A 13,651-nucleotide genomic window follows, 5' to 3' on the forward strand; every position below is an offset into this window, starting at 1 on the left:
GTGGTTTCCAGTAACTCTTTGCCAAATACTTTCATAAAGAGAAAAAACGAACCATCACAAAACCAGCAGGATGTTCACCAAGTGGAAAGAGCTGCACAGTGCAATAAAGAAAATCCAAGATCTCCCATGTTTTTCATGTGAATTGAGACTTCATTTACTTCTATGTTATGGTTGCACTCTTCTACAGAAACCTTTATCTAGAGAAAACCCGTTTCCAGCCAAAAGCACAGAATAAAGCTTGGAATAAGATGATCTATGAATTCCTCTCTCTTTCAAAGATGTTTTATGTTCAGCCTTATACCTCAACATGGATTTACTTGATCACTCTGTACTTGCCCTGTAAGTGTGATTCTATTGTAAAGATTTCTGTCTGTATATTTCACTATGTTAGGATTTTTTGAAGAGCATCGCCTGGTATGTCCATATCCAGATTTAATTCATCCCATCTGTCATAAGGGAATTTTTTTTTATAATACAGTTAGACTGATCCAATGGCTGACCATTACCAGAAGGGACAGCTCTCTTGTGCCAGGACTAGCACTTGTCTAACCCTCAGAGCTCTAAAGCGCTAGAAAACCACTCGTTTTGCTTCTGAGTTTCTCCTGAACTGTGTTCTCATGCAGTCACCGTGCTGATGGGAGGTAAGCAAGGGTAGAGCGGCTCCTTTCAGAGGCAGCCAGCAGGTAGGTCAGGTCAGATGCTTTGTACAATTCCAGGAGCAGCCATTCATTTCAGTACAGTGCAAGTCACCCTCTGACCAGTCCTGTCTTTCTCCATTGCCTGTGTGGGGAACTTTGGATGACTGATTTAGGTGAGTTTTTTAATCCAGATAAAGACAGATGACCCGAATCCCACCTTTGACACTAAAGGTAAGCAACCTTAAGGACATCATGCGCTTTGCATTTAGTTCAGTTTAGTACCTGACCAGTTTTAATGACATGGCTACTTGTTAAACTTGGTAACTCAGCACTAACGTGCGTTAGCGTAGGCAATACAGGTATCACCATGCACACAAACTAACAGAAATATGAAAACAGTACCATTTTTCATGTGCATATGATGGCAGTATTCACCACAATTTACTGAATATTGGATTACAAGCATCAAGCTATGGAAAAGATGTCAACTATTACACTTAAATTGCTTTAAAGATACTATTATAGTGCTGTCATGTTTCACAGGAAAACCATACTTCTCTATTATTCATCTGACATTTAAAGCTTTTTTTTTATGTTCTTTCCTAGGAATATAAAGACTTAATCACAAAAGACAGGTTTTAAGAGGACTTTATTAAATCTGACAACTGACTAATTGGACTGTGTGCAATTAATAAAAAAACCTGATAACTGAGCATTCAACAAAGGATTGTTCACTGATAGCATTTTTTTTTATTTCTGCATTTTTACAGATCTACAGTTCTGCAAATACAACGTTTGAGTAAGACATTATTCTTCCTGGTTTACGCCCACACTTCATGAGACTACTGCAGTGTGGAAAATGTCACATTGCTTTTCCTGGTAGAAGAGCCACAGGAACCACTGAAATACAAAGAAAACTAGCCCTGCCCATACACTTTCTTAGCTGAAAATATTTGTGTAGGACAGACTGGGTGTCTTGCTATTTTATAGCTTTTTCACTTACAACTTAAATTGCTGTACAAATATAGCAGAGACTTTTATGCAAACTATCAGATTCACTATTGTGGGATCCAATAAAAAAAGCTAATACTGAGCAAACAGTGCACTTTGTAGAGATCTCTTCTGATGCGCTACAGAGGAGCTCAGTAGGTCACTACTTGCATATTGGATGTTTTAAACGTTCCCTTCAGACATACAAAAATAGCTTGGTTTAGATACTTTCTCTGTTGCAAATTTAAGTATCTCCTTTATTTTCAGAAGAGTGCACTGTATGCTTTACCTTCAGGCTCAGTAACAGATCTGTTACAATTGACTTGACGGTTATATTCTTAATGGAACATGCAAATGTCACTGAAAGTAGTGTTCTCTGTTTCCTAGAGAAATTTCCTAAAATTCCTCTTAAGAAGCAGGATGGGACAAGAGTTTATTGGGGTTTTCTCCTTGTATTTACCACTGAAGATCAGTTTCTTCCTTAAGTCTTCATAAGATACAGTCTTTTCTCAAGTTGGAGCCAACTTATTTTGGAGGGTCCATTTCCTCACAAATCGACTATACCGAGCACGCTGAAAAGTACAATATAAATTGTTTTGTTTTGTTTTGAATTCCCTTGTTGCTAGATGTTAACTGGCATCCCCAGGTTCAGTGAACTCAGTCAGTAACTTGCTCAGTCTGAGTTTTCTTCTCCGTTTTTCAGATGGGACACTTCCGCTACTCCGCTCCTGTTCTTGCTGAAAGAGACGTCTCCAAACGGCTCTGAGTCTTTCACTTGGATTTAAGTAAGTCTTCCCATTCAACGGTGGACTCACTATTTTTAGGAATTGCTGGAAACATTGACTGCATTTTAGTTTGGAATTCTTTCATCTATAAAAGAGATTAAAAAATAAAATCAGTTAACTGTTAATAAGGAGCAAATAAAGTAGCACCATGAACCCCGGGCTTATTCCACAAAATAAGTTGTGTGAGGTAAAGAAGAGGTAAAAAGACTTTAAAAATAACAGAAAATTAAGACTTCCCCTCTGATTATGTTGGTTCAATTAACAAAGTGAAAAGAAGTACGAAGGGACCCACAACAATCCCCCCTTGTAAAGCACCACGCTGGGGTGCCTAATTTGGACCACCCGCCTGAATGATTCACTGCTGTTGTATGAACTACTATATATACACACACACATATTTAAAATGTTTTTGTCTGGAGGAAAATTACCTCAATAGAATGTGCCCATATTTTGACTGCAGTGCCTTTTTGTACACTTGTAATGGATGAAAGGCCCAATAGGTCTGTTCAAGGATTTTAAAACAAGGATTAAAGAAAAAATACTGGTCAGCTCTGACAATTTAGGTTTATCCCACCATATGGATACAGGTGACAAAACAAAGTCTCATTCAGATCTATACATTAGTAGGAAAGAAAACAAGATTCATAACAATATATAGGACCAAACTTTTCTTTCACTGCTGTTAAATTAAAATGCTGTGAAAGAGGGAGTTTGCTAGTTTTATATTCTGTATATCAATACATTAATACCAATTGCCAAATCTATATTTATGATAACCATTTTATCACCAATGTCTGATTCAATACTCCTGGCAGGGCAGAACTAAAATTCAATTTCTTTAAAAATCACTTCTGTTTGAAGATAATAGTTAGATTTAGCGGGTTTCTTTCTCCCAAGATTTTTACATGCAATATATTTTACATATAATATATTTTTAAAGGATAGGCATGGAAAAGTCAAATCAGTGAAAATCCTGTTACACAAACAGCAGGATGTAGAGGGGAAGTCTTGGACTGCTATTTTTAGGAAGCTGTACAGAATCTATGACATTCTTGCAGAGAAGACAGGATGTGGTATTCAAGCACTGGATGCAATGACCTCTTGAAGACCAACTGCTGTCTCAGGCAGTACGTCCCACGGAAAGGTTCCAGGAAATCTAGATATTCGAAACAGCCACATAGGCATCTTCTCTAATATGCCTACATTTTGTGTGTTAGGGGTCATCAGGTTTTTTTACAAATACCTTTGTATTTTCTGTTCAAGTCCTTCTGCGTACGAATAATTCTGACAAAGAACTGGTACTTCTTTAGAGAAACGTTGCTGGAATGCAATTATTCAAGTTACAGCTGATACAAAGAATGAAACAATTTACAGAGAAATTACCAATCCTTTATTAAGACAATAACTAACTATGATGGATGAAAGCATTTTAGAACTCAAGTTTTTGTGTAAAAATGGCTGGGTACTGCTAATCAAATAAAAATACATGTTTTATATAAAGTAGGAGGAAAATTGAGAGCCAAATTATCCTTTTTGTTTTATCCTGATTGTGGTGTTATGTAAAAACTAATTTACTGTCTGCTTTATATTTTATTCTGATCAGATAGCTGTTTTGATTAATTATTCGTTCTTGGTTTTTAAAAATCTTGGCATCACCCACAATCGTTCCTAAACTAATATTTTTGTTTCTTATTTAAAACTGAAAAACTCTCATAGACAGTTAATATTTCCAAGAATAATAAACACCAGTATCAGAGCTGATGTAGGGGAACAGCCCAAATTACATTAAACAATTGCTGACAATTAAATACAAGTATTTACAGTAGGAAATGCTTTAGGAGCTTTGGCTCATCTGTTTTTTCCAGTCCCCTGTAATTAAGTTACCCCAGTTCTCTGGTGTGCAGAAAGTATTCAATTTACTTAACATTTTTACTTCCTGAAGAGTGAACAAGCTCTTGTACTCTTTCATCTCACACTAAGTATTACCTGGGTGTTTGGTAACACAGGAGTGGTCAGATCGAAACCTGATGTAAGCAGCTGTAGCTCAGGTGGTAGAACTGGAAATAAAACATTTTATACCAGCTAATGATCTGGTGCAATGTGGATTTTTTGGCTGTTTCTAAACTCAGACTTTTGAATTTCTTTTAGTGTCAAACTTAAATGATGCACTCATAAGCCCTACAGGACACCTCTTTTACTCCACTGAAGACGCACAAAACCAAAGGAAAACTAAAAGCAAATATATGAGGCCTCCAAAAAAAGGATGATGCGTGGGGGAACCATTCAGAAAACTACAGTGCTGCCTCACTCTAACAGCTACCTTATAATTGCTCACATGCCAAACCCTAACCCTCGAATGCACAAAGCAATCTTGTCTGGGAAATAAAACACTACAGCTCTGTTCTGAAAGAAAAAAGGTATTTATTTAGAAAGCACTAAAACACTGCTAGCAGCTGCAGATTTAAGAATATTCAGATTTTTCTCCCCTCAGAATGCTAATTTATGTTCTGCAGGTAAAAGCAACTCATTTTCTGGAAAAACAATTTTTCCTTAGCACGTGGACAAAATCTGAAATATTCAATGTCTTTCTTTTGCTTTTAAGACTCCCAGAGAAATTTCCTCAGCCTTGTCTTCTCAGATTTTGATGCTTATTTGTAACACCACTTTGCAAGTGATGACAGACTCAATGTCTCATTTATCACTTCCTCTCTTGCCAGCATCTATGCCATTTTCCACAAGCCCCCTCTGCACAAAAATAGTTTTTCATTGCAATTCACAACTTTGACCACGTTTTAGATTTTTCCACAAACTTTCTTCCTTTGTGATTCCTGGACAGTGAGCTATTTTAATACATCATAATGCCAAGCTGATCACCACTTGTGCACTGTCTTCTCAATGTTACGCTCTAGGTTGTCAGCTGGTTAAGAAGGACGTTATCTACAGGACCGGCATGGGCCTCACTGATACATAATGTCTTCACAGTATGTCTAAACGGGGCCAATTTCTTCACAATACAAACGTCACAGCTAGTGACTCTTACTAGAAGTTTTCATTCTGATACAACTTAAAAGATACAGCACCCTATTATTTCTCTCCACAACAGTTTTTGAGTTCTCACTAATAATACATTAAGCAGCGTAATCAGTATTAGTCACGGACTTTTACTTTCCCCGTCCCCCTCTCCTCCCAGTAAGAAAGTGCAGTACCATATTTCATTAGGGCTTTGATCTGGACTTCTAAGGTATCTCCCCTTTCTCTTCTGTTCCGCTAATAACACCAGCTTCAGAGTGTCTTCCTCCATTTCCACATTTGTGCTTGTTGCTCTCCTGGATGTACTTCCAAATCCTAGCCACTGTCCTCCCTGCACTCAGAGCTCCTCTAAAGCTCACTTGCCACACTGCCGAAAAGCACGGAGAAGACTTAGAAAAAAAGCCATTCTCTGATGTAATGGAACCAGTGTATACACCCATAAATAACCATGGGAACCGCAATCCCAAAGTTCCTATCCCTTCTCTCCCAGTGTCAATGTCTGCCTGCTTATGAACCATTCTAGTATCAAATCTTAGGCTGGGACTTCTTTCAGTCAGAGACTATGAGCTCGATATCCTGGGCCTTGACTGGCCAAACTCTATTTAATGTATTTATATACTTAGGACTAAATTTGGCCTCCAGAGTAACTCACATTGGCCTCGGGGCTGTTCTTGCTTGCATTTCGTTGACGGTATCATACCAGGCCCATCGCAACTTCAGAGGATCCTTGCAGTGAAGGTAGAATTTGTACACTAAACACGTAAATTAGCTGTCCTTCAACGAACTGGGCTTACCAGTGTCCTGTCACCTCCTGCAGTGTGGTGAGCTTCTTGTGAAGATGATGAGTCCAGCTGTACGTTCTATTAATACTGCACACTTGAGGTGCAAGAATTGGGACCTTGTCTTTACCTGCTTTACCTCTCAGGGGACAAGCACACTTCTTGATGAGGGAAATGCTGCAATTAGGAATCTGTGTCTTGCCTTGGCTTTTCTTTTTAGTAGACATGCCACTCAGGAGGTCTCTTCACCCCTCTCCCTCCCTGGCAATCTTCTCCTGTATTTCCTCCAGATTCCACAATACACATGCCAGTGGTCTCAAATCAAAGGCATTAATTTAATTATGAAAGCTAATGTGCTATGTACTAAGTACTGGAGTGTTTTGAAATAATACACTGAAATGGCTGCCTCTTTATTATTGTCAGCCACACTGACACTGGGGTACTCGGTTCAACTGTGATAATGTCTTCAATTAATAGTGCAGTAAACCGAGCACTAAAAGCTGAATGTATTTTACCTCTTTCTGCTGCCTTCAGTATCACAGCCCACTCTCTCAGCTGCTGCCACTGAACCTAGTGGTACATGAACGATTTGTAACACATTTCTTGATTTAACATTCCAGCATGCGCCGTTCCTGGAGGCAACTCTCTGAACTGAATTTCACTCAAGTGAATTTTATTTTTTTTTATCACAGATATTGCAAAGGTTGACGCTGTTTTTTCCTGCCAAATAAATTACAGCAACTGTTCCACCTCTGACTGTCAGGCTTCTTTCTAAAAGGGTATCATCTACCTTACTGCATTAAATAATCTGTAATAGCTACAGATCACTGTTATTTTCTTATCTTAACCTAATGATCCTGCCTCAGGTGGCAAAAATATGGGGACCTAAAAGCATCTTCCATTTAATAATCTCTTTTTAATGTACATCGTTGACAGAATGTCACGCAAAAATTGGGATAGCACTATTACTGAGAGCACTTACGTGGCCGTTCATATTAAAATGAATGGAAGAGGAGCTAAAAGAGTCTATTTGAATCCTAGAATGAAAGTTTTACGAAGAAATGTTCTCTTTGATGTCTGACATTCATAATAGGCCAACCCAGATTCTAGGAATTATTAGTTTCCTATTTTAGTACTCGTACCAGTAAGAACTGCTTACATTAGCTTCTAAGTGAAATGAGGTTAGATGCCCTGAACTGGAATATCGACTGGCAGCAGAATACAGTATGTACATGCCCTATGTTCTCCTCAGCCACCTTCCATTTCACAAGGCATGAAGATGAGACAGGCTGCCCTGGATTTAAGAGCATCAGAGAGGACTGTTCTTGCCACCTCTTCCCAAATCTTAAAATGACTGCTGCTGCCCTTGTTAGCAAACGCTTACCAAGGTCCACATACAGAAATAGCAAGTTATTTGTAGAAAACAGCAAGTGCTGAGCCCTTACAGTACTCGAAGAGCAGAGCAGAGCAGAGCAGACAGCCTGCTGGCTGAAGGTGATTCTCCGATTCTCAGTGTAAAATGGGGCACTCACTGCGGGTCACCCTGTGCCAGTTTGCACGCCGACCTCTAAAATAAGCATGGAAAATAAAGCCCTGGTTCAATATTCTTAGACCTTACACTTCATTGGCAAAGGCATTGTGAATGTTCACATTATTCAGAACTACAGGTGTATGAAAATGGCCCTCAGAGGGTCAATCCTGGCAGTATACAACCTAATATTTAACTATCTTAAACTGTACTGTCATAGCGCACTGTTCACAACCTGTTTGCCGATTCCAGTGTTTCAGGCTTGCATAGAGAAAAGCAGCAGCAGAATTTTGTTAAGCCATCTAGGGAAGTCAAGAGCTCGTATTAACCCCCTATCCCATGGAGACTGACAAACGTGCTTAACCTTATGTAGTGTTGAATACTCTCTTTGAAATCAGAGAGCCTTTACAATGCCTAAAATTAAACAAACACACAGACATATTTTTCCAGAAACCTATCCCTGTAAATCCTGTGTAATTGGGTAAAACATGTCCTGTGCTTTTTAAAAGAAAAACAACATGAAAAGAACCTAAGTGAACTTTACAGGGAGAGGGGGAGAGGATCGTCACTGTTTAGAACGAAGCTGTCACAGCTCCCAAACCATTACACATATGTGGTAGCCTCCCACGGCTACTACATATTCTGTCTCAAATTACTAGTGAACTACTGAGAGCTGTCAAGTCACAAGGGTCAGGCTGCCTCTTTTCCAATGATTGGGTCACATGAAGAGATAAAACACATGAAATACTTTCCTCATGTTACTTTTCCAAGTGCGCAGCAGCCATGTTACTCATTCATAAATGAATGCATTTCACAAATGGGAAGACAGCTGCTCTGCATTACAAACGTGTTTTACTAGCCCCACCACTTTGCCTGGTTTAATTTCTGTGCGAATGTCACTTAGCTCCCAAAAGTGGGATTGTTAACTGGTAGCCTGAAAGTATCCTTCTAGCTATCTATCATAAAAGGAAGAAGATGCCATTCCAGTAGAAAAGGCTAAAGAAAACAAAAATGTTCTGGTTTAAGCCTAGATTATTTTGAATACAAAAAACGGAAGTGATTGATTACCTAATTATGATCAATGGGAAAGACAGCTATTAATTTATATACACCAAGACAGAAATTTTGTAAACCACAATCTGAAAAAAAAAGTAACTTCCTTAGGTTCAGAGATACAGGAGTATCCTTTAGAATTTTATACATTTCCATGTTGACCTTTCTGAAATAAAATGCCGAGGACTTAAGTTTTTGTAGTATATGATATCTCAAAGTAGATTAAGTCAGCGTCTCATTCTCAAGCCTGTTCTCGCTGATTTCAGTGATGCTGCATTGGGCTTCAAAATAGAAGTAATGGTACAAAGTTTGGATTATACCATCTTGTTGCAAAAGGCTTTCATGCCATGCAGAAAAATGGAGTGAAATATTTTCGAAATCACTGAGGAACACACCATTTATTTCTGCAGAATCTTACTTTCAGATCTGGGTGCCTGGGAAGCACATCCACATGATTAGTCTATTATGGTGTATTAGTCATTGCTCCTTAGTCACCCTGGGCAATTTGAAAAATTAATATTAAAGTAATTTGAAATTTAAAATAGTTAAATAGCTAAACGTATGGAGCAAGTTGGTTAATGGACCCAAAATCTCAGGATGAGTGTCCCAACTCTGTAAGATCTTCTGTGCTCTAATCTGGATTTCTGAATTCGAGTAAAAACATGAATTGTCTGCAAGCAGGCAGTTCCTGAAAAGGGCAACCTGAGTAATTTTTTTCCTCTGTATGTCCAGGAATTCATGACATGTATCATTCACAAGTGAGATTCATGGCTGGGAAAAGAGCCAGCACAAAACCAAAACTCTTCAGTGACGCATAAGCCTTGACGCCGTGACCAGGGCTGAATTCTGCCCAGGAAACCTGTCAGAGCCAGTGTGACACCCAGAGCCAGGCAGGGTCGGCTGGGTGCCTCCAGGCAAGCAGAGCAGCTGGGGTCTTGGACCACAGAAGGGCCATACCACCACACTTAACGAAGCACAGGAAGACCCCATGGGACCAAGATGTAGCACAAAAAATTCACACCTATCAGGTAAGCTTTTATTCAGATTTTAGTTGTACACATGGAGTTCACAGTTAGGTGCAGCCGAGAAGTGCATCAGCCCACTCGTCCACTTACGGCAACCTGGAACTGCTCCACAGAGGCAATTTCAGACCAAAGGCTGAACGATCTTTTACTCTTTCTAGCTTCTTAACAGGCTGGCGGCAGCCAACAGCTACGAGTCTCTTCCAAGACACAGCAGAGTCATGCCTCAAGACAGCTACAGTTACAGTTTTCCCATATTTTTGAAATACTTACTTACAGCTGTCCCTATTCATAAGGCAGATGTAGCAGCTTTCCAGTAGGAAAATGATGATCTTACTCCTTGAATAAGCATTCTGCCTTATCAAGTTTACAATGTTCATAGGTTACTTCTTTTTCTCCTTTACTTCTTGGATAAAATACTAGCAGTGCCTATGTGTGGAGGCAAGTCTTCTCCACACCAAACTTGTATTAGGCAATATAAGCAGTACAGAAAACCCCTGTATAAACAGGAGGAGGAAGTGCTAACTTGTAATAGTACTCCATCTTCTTTCTAAGAGCTTGAATTTAAATAACTATTGAGGACATTAAAAGAATGTTAAAAAAACTGGGCAGATTTGATTCATATTGAAACATATGATCATGAAATAGCACGGAAAAGATACGTTTTTATTATGCAATCAAACATAACCATGGTAGGAAACAGAAACTTCATTAATAACACTTAGGTGAGGATTAAATACAACTATAATTAAAAACTAGTAACAACAAAAAAATCTGGGAATGACTCTACGATGACTCTAGAATGATTCTAGGAGATATACTGCTTTTATAGCAACATTTGTTCATTTATGAAATAGCATAAAAATTTCAACCACTGCAATATGCCTATACTTGGTTGAGATCTATAGATCTTAGTGCTATTTACAGATGCCAAAACCAATAATTTTTGAAGACTATGTCTCCATGTTCTCATTTTATTTTTAAATTAATCCATCCTTAAAGCCAATACTCCTTTGTATTTATACTGTACATATGACTATAGTCTCACAAGATTGTAACACATATCTCTCAAAATAAGCGGGGGGATGTTATTATTTTTATGCTTAAAATGGTGATTTAGAGATTAGATTTCCTCTAGAGAAAAGCAGCCCGCCGAGGAAATGTCCTTACCAACAAAACCATGGCAAGCATATATTCTCTGTATTGCTTTTAATTGTTTTAGATGTCTCTTCACAGCTGTGCAATTTTTTTAGACTGTTAATATTTTAAAGGTTAAGATCAATGAAAAACAGGATATTTCATTAGAAGTCACCATAAAAATGATAAACTAATATTTTATAACTATGTTAGTCACAAATTACTAGGCAATTCTTCTCACTATTTTTCTAGCTTTCCATGGAACAGATGTGGAAGCAACAATCAGAATCTCACAAACCTACATATGAATCATCCTGGCCCTTTTCCTATGGGAGAAAGAATGCTTTTATTTCTGAGGAAAGAAAACCTAATTTATTGAGGGCATGAAGAGCAAAAGGGCTTTTAAAGCATAATTTATCTTGTTTGTTAACTGTTGCATGCTCCAGTCGACAAGGGCTGAGGGTATTGTTCTGCTTTTAAAAGAAGGCTCATAATCGCTGATAGTTTAAAAAAAAAAAGAAAAAGAAAAAGAAAAAGAAAAAAAAGAACATCAGGCATTCATAGGTATGTTTCAATACCTGTCAAGTATTCTATAGTTTAATTAAAAACAAAAACCTTGCTTATTTAAAACAAGGGTTTACAACTCAACTGTAACTTCTAGAAAATTGTGAAACTAACATTTTTCCAAGCAACAAAAAGGTGTGGTGGATCATAACACCTGTAGAATAAGTAAATAAAATAAGAAAGGTTTAATTTTTGGAAACTTCCATGAAAATACTTGTTTAGGTCAAAGTAACAACAGGGGTTTTAAGATATCTTTGAATTTTTTACTTTTAAAAATTTTTACTGGGTGAAACACCATTTATTCTTCAATTGAAAATTTAAAACTTCATTGAGCATTTCACATGGAGAATGTTGAAATAAGATGTTTCAACTACTAAACTTCAAAAAAATTTAAACGATCAATTGGCCAAACCTATTCTTTTCTACAAAATTTACTTCAATACCTCTGTGTTTTTCATCAGAAAACAGTCAGCCCATTGCACCAGGAGTGGGCAGCTACAGGGTTCTGAGGTTGCAAGCTCAAAACCCTGTAAGATAGTGCCACGATGTGGAAGTTGTTAAATAGCAAATATACTTGTTAAAAAAGGTGGTGCCATTTTGTTTCAAGCCAGATGTCAATTATTAAGCTTGTGTTTAACATTGCACATGTCCTTCTATTTTGTGAAGTGCCTCAGAGAGGAAAGGTGTGTCTGGATGAGCCCCGGGTTCAGATCGGGAGTGCTCTTTGGAAGCAAATCTCCCAGTCGTCCGTGCTTCCTGGGCATGAGTTTGTGTACCGCTGAAGAGTCTCAAAATGCATGAACTGCGTTTCTTTAGGGTGACATAAAACTGAAGATGCATTCTAGGAGCGTACGTAACATACTCCAACTGCAAACAGGCATTCAAGCCATGGGGCAAGGCCAGAGTCAGTCCCAATTTTAAAAATCCCCTGGAATGGTTTTAGATGTCAGGTCCTCAGCCCTTAGTTGCTTTACTGCCCCAATGCTGCTGGTCGATGATACTTGCTAATATAGATAGAGCTTCTATGCCTGGAGATAATCAAAGGTGGACTGACTTAAAATATTTTCCTAAGAGATTCCAGGAAGCAAGTTAAAAAAGTCTATTACTGACAGCTGGTTATTTTCTGCAAGAGGTACAATATAAAACTAGATAACCACCATCTCCTAGGTTCTGAAAAGGAAGATTTCTCTTTTACACTATTGAATGTAACCATTATCAAACCAAGTCCTCACTGATCCATCACTTCTCCGTTTAGGAATAAGAGCTGACTGGAATTTAGTAGGGTTTATTACTTACCAGCCTGTCCTCAGATTACAACAGTGGTAACTGCAGTCAGGGGATATTAATGACCCAACCTGAGACAGCGTAAAATCTTTTATATCCCTTACCAAGATATAAAGCTCAGTTACCTACTATCACCCCTGGGTTTTCACGCTGGCGTAAAAAGCAGCAGACTGTAAAGCTACAGGGAACCACCTTTAACAATAAAGCCATTTAAGAGCTGGAAGTAGGCATTGTCACAGCACCGTTTTAAGAACCAATAAACCACAAAGATTAAATAAAAATCTGGTATCACCAAAGCTGGTGCATCACCTCAGTGTCTGGAACAGATCTTAGCAATGACTGGCGTCTACGGCAAACGCAGGCTGTCTCAGAAGGTGTAAGGACGAGGCATCCTGAACTGTGGCTTCCGTTTCCTTCCACGACACAAACTGCTGAGCAGTCACGACGCTGCTTCAGAATGACGGACACAGATCAATTACAGCAATTATAACTCATCAAGGAAATATCGTGCCTGTTTGCTCTTGTCGTTTCACCTCTGACTTTGTAAATGATGACAAGATAATTTAAACAGCCACAAGCTTAGAGTAATACATATTTTTATCAATCGCTCGCTGTCCCGTCGATAATTTACGCTCATAGGAAACACATCCCCGAACATTAAACATCACGGCATTCTGGCAATGACACCACTGAAACCGCTCTAACGAACGGCAACACCATTTGCCACGACCGCAACGCGTGTTTAACCAAACGGGTCGCTGTAAGACGACTGAAGCCGCCCGTTCCGCCCGCGCGAAAAAGAAAACGGGCTTTTCCCCGCCGCCGCGGCGCCTCTGCGGCT

General features: G+C 38.7%; 1 protein-coding gene across 1 annotated transcript in view; it reads right to left on the reverse strand.

Annotated features, from left to right (window-relative positions):
• Positions 1-1,270: 1,270 nt before the first annotated feature.
• The window catches only part of TMEM242 (transmembrane protein 242), a 22,789-nt gene continuing 10,408 nt past the window's right edge, over positions 1,271-13,651 (reverse strand). Inside the window, exon 4 of the mRNA XM_019472652.1 lies at positions 1,271-2,498. Coding sequence (XP_019328197.1) covers positions 2,400-2,498 — 99 coding nt within the window. The 3' untranslated portion in view covers positions 1,271-2,399. The remainder of the gene's footprint in view (positions 2,499-13,651) is intronic.

This window comes from Aptenodytes forsteri, unplaced genomic scaffold (genome assembly GCF_000699145.1).
Source record: "Aptenodytes forsteri isolate BGI_AS27 unplaced genomic scaffold, ASM69914v1 Scaffold82, whole genome shotgun sequence".
NCBI lineage: Eukaryota > Metazoa > Chordata > Aves > Sphenisciformes > Spheniscidae > Aptenodytes > Aptenodytes forsteri.